This window comes from Miniopterus natalensis, chromosome 15, assembly GCF_054644295.1.
Source record: "Miniopterus natalensis isolate mMinNat1 chromosome 15, mMinNat1.hap1, whole genome shotgun sequence".
NCBI lineage: Eukaryota > Metazoa > Chordata > Mammalia > Chiroptera > Miniopteridae > Miniopterus > Miniopterus natalensis.
In genome coordinates, this window is record NC_142095.1 from 7,168,568 (window position 1) to 7,181,362 (window position 12,795).

General features: G+C 40.5%; 1 protein-coding gene across 1 annotated transcript in view; it reads right to left on the bottom strand.

The window, feature by feature from the left end:
• CTNNB1 (catenin beta 1) overlaps positions 1 to 12,795 on the bottom strand; it is a 31,206-nt gene that overhangs the window by 6,487 nt on the left and 11,924 nt on the right. The window contains exons 2-7 of the mRNA XM_087824820.1: positions 5,744 to 5,805; positions 5,054 to 5,284; positions 4,612 to 4,865; positions 4,247 to 4,485; positions 3,951 to 4,152; positions 2,695 to 2,839 (exon numbers count right to left, since the gene is read on the bottom strand). Of these exons, the coding sequence (XP_087680946.1) occupies positions 2,695 to 2,839; positions 3,951 to 4,152; positions 4,247 to 4,485; positions 4,612 to 4,865; positions 5,054 to 5,284; positions 5,744 to 5,756 (1,084 nt within the window). The 5' untranslated portion in view covers positions 5,757 to 5,805. The remainder of the gene's footprint in view (positions 1 to 2,694; positions 2,840 to 3,950; positions 4,153 to 4,246; positions 4,486 to 4,611; positions 4,866 to 5,053; positions 5,285 to 5,743; positions 5,806 to 12,795) is intronic.

Below are 12,795 nucleotides of genomic sequence, written 5' to 3' on the forward strand. Positions count from 1 at the left end.
CTATTCGCCTGAAGGTAATATTCCTATCACTTCTTTCATCTATTCAATCATTTCAAAAACATTCAATAGTATTTTGAGTTGGAGCTATACCAATGAGCAAAATCCCTACACTCACAGAGCTCATGGTCTAGTTGGGGGCAAACAATAAACAAGTAGTAATAAACTAAAACATATATGTATATATATAAAATATCAGATGGTATTAAGCGCTATAGAAAAAAATACAAGACAAGAGATATAGTTTTAAGAAGGGTAATTAGGTCACCACAACATGAAGGTGACATCTGAGGAAAGACCTGAAGGAGCCATGCAAACTCCTGGGGTAAGAACAATCCAAACACAGTGCCCTGGAGTGCTTTCGCCAGGGGCTGTCTGAAAGGCACCGCCTCCCAAGGTTTGCAGCCTCCCATCATCTAGGACCCTCAGGAAGGGCACTTACACTGCAGGCGTCTGAACGGAAGCTCAATTCCCCACAGGCTGGCTTAACGCCACCCATCTCCCTCCTACTGACATCACTTCTAAGTGCGGTGAGAACTTCCCCTTGTCTCCTCACTCATTTTTTCAGGTTTATTTCCTCAAATTAGGTTAGATCTACCTGCCGTAATTCTCATGGCACCCTGTACTTTTCCTTCATAGTATTTATCACAACGACAAAGTTACCTTCCCTACAAGACAAAGATCATTCCTATCTGGTCCCTTTCTCCAAGTAGCTCCAGCTACTCATTAGCGGCTGCACAAGGCTGATACTGTGTTAGATGACTAGATGCTCTTCTGCCTTCTCTCCCTCAGAGATTTCATTCCCTCCTTCTACTGTAACTACTAACTCTGAGTGGACCTTAACTCCAGATGCCCATGAGAATAGCCTGCAGACACTTTAAAAACACACACATTCTGATTCAGCAGTCCCATGCAGATGACTTGGAGGCAGCTCCCACCTCACAGAGGACTTTCCCCCAATAACTAAGGCAACTCCCAAATCTGTAGCCATCTTCCCCTGAATTCCAGTACCATACACTTCCAGCTACCTACTGACATCCGAATCACTGAGTATATCCGTTGCTTAAACAGTTTAGTTCCTCAAATTACACAATCCATTCTGGCAGTTCCATTTATCACCATGGTACCCACGTTCTCCCCACCATAAGCCACTTTCGGTTCACCTTCTGCACCTACATTGTCACATCCTATGGAGTCTCCCAGAAGTCCCAAACATTCATCCTTTGTTGTCTCTCTTTAATACGAAACTACTTCATTCCCAGAAGCCTGCAAGACATCTCAGAGGCCTGGTCTGCTTGCATATGGTCATCCAAACTGTCATACAGTGTAGTTCCAAACACCCCACTGTGATGCTATGCCACTGCTCAACAACGACCAATAGCTTCTCATTACCTACAAGAGGTAACGGTCAAATTCTTTTTTTTCTTCCTTCAAACGTATCACACTGACTTCAGAGAAAGGGAGAGGAAGAGACAGACACAGTAACATCAATGATGAGAATCACTGACTGGCTGCTTCCTGCACACTCCCTACTGAGGATCGAGCCTATAATCCAGGCACATGCCCTGACTAGGAATCTCCTGGATCATAGGTTGATGCTCAACTGCTGAGCCACGCCAAATTCTTTAGCATAATTTTAAGGAACCCTTTAGGAATCTGAATCCCACTGAGCATTCCAAACTGACCTAAACATTCTACAGCTATAGTTTCAAAGCTGAAATAAAGCATGAATAGACACTTTACAGCCCCATACATTTCCAGATTCAACATTCCAGGGATTCTGATAAGTCTAAAAGTCTGTATTTTTTCACAAGCACTCCAGGTACTTCTGGAATAGCTGGCAGAATTTACATTCCCTTTTTCTATATAAACCCAGCCACACTTGTCTATCCCTGAGCCGACTGCTGCACTGCCAGTAGGTATCCTGAGCAATCATACCTTTCTTTCCCATAGATTCTCAAGTAAAATCTCCCAACAAGTGAGAAAATGAGTGTTACTAACCCTACACTTCCAGTATTTTCTATTAAATGCCTTTTCACCTTTCCTCTTCCAGTTTTAATTTGAAGCTTGGCTTGAGTCCAGGGAGATGTGAGGTGGGTTGTGGGAAGGAAAAAGGTTGCTGGGTAGTGGAAGAGTAGCTGTATCTTTATGAAGAAAGGCAAGAGGTCCTAGTGTAGACCACCTGTTCCTTCCCTCTGCCACCAATATGCACATAATACAAGCAGCTTCATTAAAAATACAGGGAACAGAAAACTGTTTCACATCAGACTCCTGTTCACTAAGAATACAGAGCGCCAGTGCAAGACACTGCGCACACGCACCCCAGCAAATCAAGCAAACCACTGTGCTACGCACACTGTACTTCAACACAGCGTGTTGCAGCATAACTTCTCCTAAGTATTCGCAGGTCTGCCAGCAAAGCAAACTGAGTCTGCACAAAACCCAAATTAAAAACAAATTTTATCAAGTCAAGTATTAGCTCTAGTTCATTGGTAAGAACTCTGCCTAAACTAGGCTCACGCAGCACCAATGCAGGAGTGAAGAGTGTGTCTGAAGGCGATCTTGGCTGCAAACTGAACAGAACCATCTACTTTTAGCCCATTAAGGTCAAGTTCTATTACCCTTTTCCTAAGAAAGGAAATCTAATTAGGATGCAGATGCTGTACATGAGAACTCAGAACAGACCCATATACTCACCAGCTTCTACAATAGCCGGTTTATTACTGGAGCAGACAGACAGCACCTTCAGGACTCTGCTTGTGGTCCACAGTAGTTTCTCATAAGTGTAGGTCCTCATTATATTTACCAAAGCTTGGGGTCCACCACTAGCCAGGATGATCAGCTACAAGGACAAGCATGTATCGTTAGTTATGAGTCTGGATCAAATGCCTGAGAAAAGCCCTGCTGTATTGCCAACCTGTGTTACACAAAAACTCCAGCCAGCTTGCTATTGACCTAAGTGCACTCCTGGACTCCATTACCCACTCTTCTCTCATATCTGGTCCCTATTTAATCCCTCCTTCTACCGCATTCCACTCAGACTCAGGCATCCTAGGATACAGCAACTCTGGCTCAATTTTCTTCCCCCTACAAATCATAGCAGGGGGATGGGGGTAGGGGTGGGGAAAAGACTAGAAACCATGTTGGTATGCAACAGCAATGCTCACATATGAAAGTTATATCACAGCTGATTTGTTGAAAACTTACACCAGAAAGGAAACTTAAACTAATGATTTGGCTCGTTGCTTTTCCTAATCACATCTACCTTACAAAGAGATACCATAATCATCCATTCTTGCCCTTTTATTTCCCTGCATACTCCCACCTCCCAACTCCACCCCCATTTTCTAAAAACAAATCTTACCACTTCATTCCTCTGCTGAAAATTACTTGATTGCTTTGGACAGCTTTTACCATGGTTTACAAAGCCCTGCAGAATCTGCCCTATCTCACCTCAGACCTTTCTTCTTATTACTCACTCTGTGTACTCACTTCTTGAAATTCCAAAACCCATGTTCCTCAGCAGGACTTTTGAAGATGCCATTCTCTCTCTCTGACCTTTACCTAGTCAATCTCTCTCATCCTTGAGAGCTGAAAACTATCATTCCTCTAAGAGGTCTCCCTGAACCTTCAAAACAGGGTGTGGCTCACTTATATGTTCTCATAGCCCCTACTTCCTCCTAACACATGAATAAAATAGTAATTTGGCTATTACTTCAGTGTCCATCTCCCAACCAAGAATGAAAGCTCTAAGGGAAGTCTGCCTGCTATATCCCTATTACCCAGCTCAATGCTTTACACACACATAAACATGTAAAGGAACAGAGATGTTAGACTTTTCTAGGATATATACTAAGGGGGAGGCATACAATGAATTTGCATGAGCCCACAGAAGGACATGACATTGGAGGTCTCCAATGCTCCATGACAACCACATTTGGAACAGTTCTTACCTTGCTTTCCTGATTGCCATAAGCTAAAATCTGAAGGCAGTCTGTTGTAATAGCCAAGAATTTAACATTTGTTTTGTTGAGCAAGGCAACCATTTTCTGCAGCCCGCCAGCTAAACGCACTGCCATTTTAGCTCCTTCTTGATGCAATAAGAGGTTGTGGAGAGTTGTAATGGCATAAAACAGTACTGAATCCACTGGTGAGCTGGGGAGGGAGGGGGGGAAAAAAAAAGCCTCGTCAGAACTGGTGGGATGCCCTCTTCTCCCTGTTGGCTTCGAGCATTCTGACGTTTCCTTACCCAAGCATCTTCACCAGGGCAGGAATACCCCCAGACTTAAAGATGGCCAGCAAGCCCTCACGATGGTGGGAGAGATTGTGCAAGGTCCCAGCAGTACAGCGAGCTGTTTCCACATCATTTGTATTCTGCATGGTACGTACAATAGCAGACACCATCTGAGGAGAACGCATGATGGCGTGTCTGGAAGCTTCCTTTTTAGAAAGCTGATGGACCATAACTGCAGCCTTGTTAACCACCACCTATAACGTACAGGAGTTAAGAGACAGCATGAGTTTTCAAAAACTAGCATTAAGTAGACATTCTGAGACTCCTTCCTGGAGAGTTTCCTTCAAAGCAGATTAGAGATCAGTCCGTGTCTCACTAACCTGGTCCTCATCATTCAGCAGTTTTGTCAGTTCTGGGATTGCACGCGTGGCAAGTTCTGCATCGTCTTGATAGTTAATCAAATTTACAACTGCATGTTTCAGCATCTGTGATGGTTCAGCCAAACGCTGGACATTGGTGGGATGAGCGGCATCGAACTGTGTAGATGGGATCTGCATGCCCTCATCTAATGTCTCAGGGAACATAGCAGCTCGCACCCTCTGAGCTCGAGTCATCGCATACTGTCCATCAATATCTGGAGAGGGAAAGTTCAACACTCACTGTCCACAGTTCAGCATCACCTGAGTATCTGCTATCCCAAACAGGTAAGGCGACACTGCAAGCCTCCCTTTTCTTTACCATACCATCTTATTCAAGCTTTCCTAAGAATAACGAATTCTCGAAGCTGCATTCTGACTTCCAGTAAGGCAATACTCCTCTTACCAGCTACTTGCTCCTGAGTGAAGGGCTGGGAAAAGCCCTGCTCCCACTCGTACAGGACTTGCTGGGTGGTGTCTGCATCTTCGTCCTCGGGATTGCCTTTACCACTCAGAGATGGCGCTGTGGTAGTGGCGCCAGAATGGATTCCAGAGTCCAGGTAAGACTGTTGCTGCCAGTGACTAACAGCTGCTTTTCTGTCTGGCTCCATGGCCATGTCCAGCTCCATCAAATCAGCTATAAAAAACAAAAAGTATCAGCATTACTACCACAGAAATATAATTTTAGTTTTTAAAAAAATCTGTGATATGACCCATTGAAATATTTTTAGAAATATTTTTAGAAATATTTTTAGAAATAAAGTTAAGTTTGAAAGACAGCCAAGAAGAACAGAATGGTAGCCAGGATGCGCTTGGTGATGAGATCTCTACACTCTCAGGGACCACCTAACAGTTACTCACTGAATCAGGGAAGAATGGTACTGCATCCAGGCTCCAGAAGCAGTCATCCAGACTAGACTCCTGTGGGTGGCTTGTGTGCTATTTCACCAAGCCATGAGGAGTGAGCAGAAATGGAGCAAAAGGCAGCCTGATAAGCAAGCAGGGAGAGAGGAAATCAAGGGGCATCTGAGCCAGACTGGGTTAATGGCAACGAAGCTGAGCCCCAACTCAGGACCTAGAGGCTTATGATACAAACCTTGGGTAGCCATTGTCCGCGCAGGATTTTCAAAAACAGTTGTATGGTGTACTTGACGTACCCTAAAAGAATTAATAAAAAGTCATTAGGGTTTTAAATTAATTTGACTTTAATACTCACAAGTCACTAGGATGGTCTGTTAAACACCATGGACTACATCCAGAAAAAGCCCCGAACCATTTTTCACCACATTACGTGGTGAAACAGACATCACAGTCTCCTCCAGACACCTCAACCACAGCTCGGTCACTGCTGCACTTCTAAGTGAAAACTCTTCTTTAACAAGCACCTCTTCTTAGTAGAAATATAAATTACAGGTATTCAGGATGTCAAAAAGCATAATTATTGAAGATGATGAAAGCATAAAAGCTTTAATACTGAAAGCCCCGGGGTGGGGGAGGGGTGGCTATTCAAAATCAGCTCCTCCTTGAGTTCCAAAAGACCTCTCCCATTTTAACTTCTCTCACTGAAAAATTCATAGATCCTCTATCTAGGACAGATCTGTCCCATCAGAAGTCCAATGGGATTTTTAAAAAACACCCAGTTTTCATTAAAAGGATCAATTGTTTTCTAATATGATGCCATCTAAAATACCTTCAAGAAAGTAATTTTGGCGACTGGATCACAGCAATGGATTTTAGATATTTTTTACTAAGAAGTAAAATTACTTTTCAAAAGAAAAGTTAGCAACACAAATTAAAAGCATGACTTTTAGTTGTTTTTCAAAGTTCAAATTTATAGCAATGATTATAAATACAATATTATACTGACTAATGCTGTTTGATCAATATAAAAAAATTTAACCATTCATACATATGTATAAAAATCTTAGCATTTATTTATGTCTGCATTTTGGCTTTACTGTGTAATAATTCAGGAAAACAATGAATCACACATGGAACTACTTGCAGGTAAGAATAATTTAAGGGCTCATAGCCTCTAGACAGTCCTAATAAAATTTCCTTTATTACAAAGTCTGTCCCTAAACAAGGGCATCTTACACTACAAATTAACAGACTGGGTGTTTACCAATGTGTGAAGATATGGACTAAGATATTTATGTGTGAACTGTTTTCTATCAATGTATAAAGGAGTTTAAATATGTTTAAGGAAATTTGAAACTGCGCTCTGGAGTCCTATTTTCTCTACAAAGGAAACACGTATTGATTATCCCTAAAATTGCTCTTCCAGCACTAGATTTTTACAGCCACAAAGATCACTTGACACTTAAAGCTGACAAGAATTGTGGATACAATTGTTTTAAAATCCACAGTAGAAACAACAGACAATTTATATACAAAGCAAAATGAAGGACAGAAAATAATAATGGTGATTCCTGTCAACAAGAATCCTGTACTGTAAAATACAGCTGACCCTTGAACAGGGGGGTTGGGGTACTGACCACCTGCACAGTTGAAAATCCACAAATAACTTAAGTCAGCCCTCCATATCCGAAGATTGCCAATTGCCATGTGACCCTTGGACAACGCAGGTTTGAACTGCGTAGGCCAACTGAAAAGTCAGTGTGTAAGTGGCCCTGTGCAGTTCAAGCTCACGTTGTTCATGAGTCAACCGTCATTTACTCAGCAGGATTATGTGTTTAATGTTTTGGTTCATTAGGGCTGGAGTGGGACACAGAAGCCAGCATTTTTAATGAACACTCTAGGATGCAGCAAATGATCTGCTGTCTACACTTTGAGATATATTGCCGGAAGGAACCCAGGTTCTTTGTCCACTGGTACTGCATTTCACTTGTATCTTTGTGACTAGCTACTTAATCATTTTTCCAACTCTCTGGAAAATGGGTTCCCTACTGCAGCTCCAAGTATATTTCTGGGAAAGGGGGCTTAAAACATATTCTATACTGAGCTCTTCCTTTGGCCAATGCCTCGGGGCTCAGAAACCAACCAGTCACATTTATAGGCTGTGCAGCTGTTTAAGAAGCCCTCTGTACATCTGGCTTCGAGGAAAAACATATAGTATTGCCTCCTTGTGAGTGATGCAAAGGCAGCATAGTTTAGCCGTGATAATGGGTAAGATCTGTTTGTGGGTTGACCTGGTAACTTGACCATGATTTATAATGAATTTATGGAAAAAAAGCAAGTTCTTGTTCCAAACTTACAATATCCATTTGTACATTAGGAACTTTTCAATACTATTATTTTTAAAGCACTTTAAAATGTATGTGAAATACATAAAAATTATCTTTGCTCTTCACTGCAACTTGATGAGGTGAGGGAGGGTAAGTGTCCATCAGCAGGGAAATATACAGTAGGCGTGAAAATGAAGCTCCACAGAAGCAACAGTACATACCAACTCATCCCTACACTGCTCTGCAGACAAATTCAAATCTACCAAAAACCTGACAATTATCCACTAAGAAATTGAATATACTGTCCAGAGAGAACTAAGGCAGAATCCTGCTCAAACAGAAAGCCTTCCTCATGCTTGCTCTGGACGGAGCTGGCAGCCAAGCTCCCTTCACTACACCCTGCTGATCAGTAAGGGGCTAATGAGCTCCCATTAACCAAGGCTCACCAAACACTTCAGGAAAACCTTCAACAAAAGAGAAGTTCAAGAAAAACCAACATAAAAATAAGGCAACTGAAAAACAGGGATAGGGTAGGGGAAGTTTATTACTCTCATAAGGCCTGGAGAGAATAAAAATTTTTAAAGTTAAATAGATAACTGAAGCTGAAAAAAATCTCCTAGAGCATAAGGGAGAGACACCACAAAATATGAAAAATTAAGAGGATTGATCCAGGGAATCAAAGAAAGAATTATGAAACAAAAATGGGAAATGCCTACTAAGTACCAATCAAGATAAAATATTATGAAGTAGATGTTCCCTGATGTCAGTGATCACTAGCTACAGACCACAGCAGAATGCTCCTGTCCTGCCAACTGTCACCACCAAATGGTGCTCCGACGAGAAAGGGTGGGGAAGGCCAACCTACCCAGTCTAGCGAGGCAGTGGAAACGGGCATCCTTCCTTTCCAGACCTCATTCAAAATATTACTATGAGTAATTTTTCCTTCAGCTTTTCCAATAGGAAAACTTAAGCAAACTAGGTTTTTCTTTTATTACAAAAAATTTCAGTATGCAGAAGCGTAGATACAACTGTATAATGAACACCCATATCATCTGTACATACTGTTAATATGCCGCATTTGTGCCTTCCTACAGAATGACCTTAAAGTAAATTACATACATTAGCACCTCATGCAGCTATAAAATTAAGTATATTTTCTTGCATTCCACCTTATTATACAAGATTGGCATTATTGAGACTCAATTTCATGATGGTGCTGGAGCTTCTACTTCACCAGCTGCACTTTAACTGGCCTTCTGTCCAAGTCCTCATGATAATTCTTGACACCATACAGATTTCACACCGAAGTTACTTCTCTAGTTCCCATCCAGACAAAAGTATTTTAACTGCCTTAGATTTTAAAAAGTTTAAGCATTACTCACTGGGAGTAACTTCACCATATAAAAATAAAGCAGCTCCATTATAAAAGCCACAGTTTCACCTGGCAGTTCATGCTAACTCACTTTTCCAATAATCTGGACTGGAAGAACTGAAGCCAATTGTTTATTCCGTTTTAAAGTAAGAATATGCAACTCTATTTCAGGAGCATAATAATAAACTTTCGATATATCCTCAGGGATTAAATAAAGTTCTTAGTAAAATTTATTATGTAAATCTAAGAACTCATACATATCCACTTTTATTAACTGTCACTACTAAACACCTTGTCATTTAACAATTTATGCAGTCTCCTCAGATCTTCCTGTATCAGCACTTTTCACTTAACACTAAAACTTTTAAGTCACAACTCCACTTTCCCTTCTGTTTTTCTTCCTCAGCTGGCCCGCTCTGAGAGGAGTCTTCCTGGACTGGCCAATAACACACCGTATACAATGATATTTTTGTTCCCCCAAAACACCTGACATTAACGCCCTTGGATTATCTTTTAATATGCAGGTGCAAAACGGCTATTAGAAGCATGAACTGTGGCCAGGAAAAATTAGGGTGTTCCCCAAATGATCTTTTTCTAATTTCATTCTCTTCTCTACCCTATCCCTAAAGTGAAACATGTTCAGTAGAAAAGTTTTCTTTGCCATTACTATAATGATATGCAGTCGATAACGTTCTGACATATTTGGTATTTACACTTACTGTTCAATCCGTGTGCTGCAGACCCTTGTAAAACATTACCATCTGTAGCATAGCATATGATGTCCTTCTTCAATAGTCAGTCTGTCCTTCCCCATTTTGTCTGCTAGTCAAACAATGCTGAACAGTGTAAACAACTCTTAGCTTCTCCCACCCAGGGACTGCTTCAACGCCTCGATTAGAGGGTAAGAGCTCGTAAGGCCTTTGATACATAGCTCCAAAATACTGATGAAGCGTAAGCTGACAGTTTTCAGAGACGGCATTGTACTAGTGGCCAGCTTACTGAGAGCTTATCAACACCAATTGTTATCTCAGACATCTTTTAATAGCAACACCCAGCCATCTAATGTATGTATCACCACTGGTAAAGATGGAAAAGATTAATGATATCAGCTATGGGTACGGATATAGTGAAACGGCAGAAAGTTTTTGGAGGATAAGCTGGCACTAGCCACTAAGTGTAGATGTAAATACCCTTTGGCTTAAAAAAATCCATTTTTATAATAGAAATGTATTCTGCAGGAATATTGACAGAATCATGCCAAGACATCTGCACAGTAAAGCATTCATAGAGAAAAAGCTGGAAATTACCCTAACACTTATCAACAGGAGTAAGAAATAACTTATCCATTAAATGGAATATATAGTCATCCACTGACAAATATTTAAGCATCTTTTGTTACTGACATTGCAATAACAGTGAATAGGGGAGTCAGAGAATCAGGGTCATGTATCTAGTAAGCCTTCATTCTACCACTGAGTAAAGACTGAGAACTGCCTTGAAGAAAATAAACAAGAGAATAGCGGGACCGGCGGAGGGGGGCTCTTCTAGACAGATGGGTAAGGAGGGAGTGACGTGAGCAGAGGAGGGACTAGCCAGGTAAAGATGGGGCAGAACACTCCATGCAGACAGCAAATGGAAAGGAAGGAATGAGGTGTTTGGTAAAGGTACTAAAAGGTTACTAGCGTAATAAGAAATTAGGATGCCATGAAGAGAGGTGGGAACCAGATCAATAGAGATGTAAAATAAAATCCAAAGAGCGCTGGGAAGCCACGGGAGTAACATGGCCGGTGACTTAGGCCTTTTCAAGTTCACTCTAGCATCTGCATGGGGGAAAAAGACCGTGAGGGGCAAAAGCAAAACAGGGAGAGCAGTTAGGAGGCGACTGTAAATCATCCAGGTGGGAGGGCGTAGCAGATTCCTATAAATATCCAACACATAATAAGCAAAGGATCTGCATACCTTAAAATACCCTTTTGCGTACATTTGCAGAACCAAATGGTAGAATATATCAGATATTAAAAATACTTGTCCAAGAAAATATTTTATATCATTTAGCCCCACTATATGTTAGCCAAACACAGACAGCATTAAGGAAATGTTTCTAAGCATAAAAGCTAAGTGGCTTATAAAATGGAATTTTTGCAAAAGAAATGTGAACATTACTCAGCCAAGGGTTAGAACCTCAAGGCAGAAACAAACTGCTAAAGGAAAGAGGGACATATTCTTCAAAAAATAACCAATGTTTTCTAAAAGCAAGGAAATCAAACTTATTCCAGCTTTTTTATATTTAGGTAAATGTCACTGTATTTAATTATATCAATGAATTCCCTACTTTTTAGTTATTTAAACAGATTTTCATTCCGTTCTTATTCTATTAAAGTGGCAGTATTGTAAGAATCAGTTGCATCATAAAGTAATGCCAGCCTTCTGATTAAATCACTTAAATTGTTTTAAATAGTATCTTTTACAGCACAGTTTTAGGATGTTGCCTTGTAATATCCGGTAAACATCTAATTTTGCCCTTAACATACTTAACAAGGTGACATAATTAAATGCCTAGCAACTTCAGTTCTAAGCCCAATGTTATCTTATTGAATCTTCCCCTGTTGATAATTTCTCAAGTTCTCAGATGAAAAAACTGACAATCAGCAGTTAATGTAAGAGCTTGAGTATAGCTACTAAACTGTTCAGTTAAAATTCAAACGCTGGTCTGTTGAGTTCAGTCATGTGTGCTTTAAATCAAACCATATATCCCCCAAAGTTATAGACAATTAGTATTTAAAGTCAATGTTACAGATAAATCCAAGTGTGAGTAATTTTTAGATAAAAGTATCATAAGAACTACATTCTCTGAATAGAGACCATAGCAAAAGGAAGGCACACACACAAAAACCAACGTGTATTACGAAAACTTTAATTGCTCCACATTTTTACTTTGTGCCTAGAAACAACATTATTGCTGAAGAGAAACACAGAATTTTCAAGAATGAGTATGTTATGCCAAGAAAATGTAAGATTTTATTTCAAGAAAGTTTCTAGATGTTAATCTCTAGGTTTGGGCTATAGGCAGAATTAATGGCAGGGACTCAAAACACTTCGAGGAGTAATGCATTGCTTTATATTACGTAACAATGGCCTTCCTCTTCTCCACTTGTCACAAGAGTTTCCCTTCCCCACCATACCAACAACAGTGACCTTAAAAAAATTTTTTTTTTTTTAAAAGCTCGATGAGTGAACTTTGTGATAGCTGGGACTATACCTTTAGTCCCTTACTGTTTCCAAAGTACTGAGCACATAGCAAGCTCTTAGGCATCTGAGGGACTGAATGTGCCAGTGAGAAAAAATGTTCAAAAAGTAGAACAAATAAAATGTAATATGGGGGCTTAGATGGCCAACAACAATTATATATAACCTGAGAGACTTAAGTGCCTTTAGGAACATGAAAGATTCACCGAGGAAGAAAGTGTCTCATCTGTAACAGAGATCAGCAAACTTTCTGTAAACAGCCAGATGGTAAATATTTTGGGCGTTGTAGGCCATAAGCTCTGCTTCAACTACTCAACACTATTATAGCACAAAAGCAGCTAC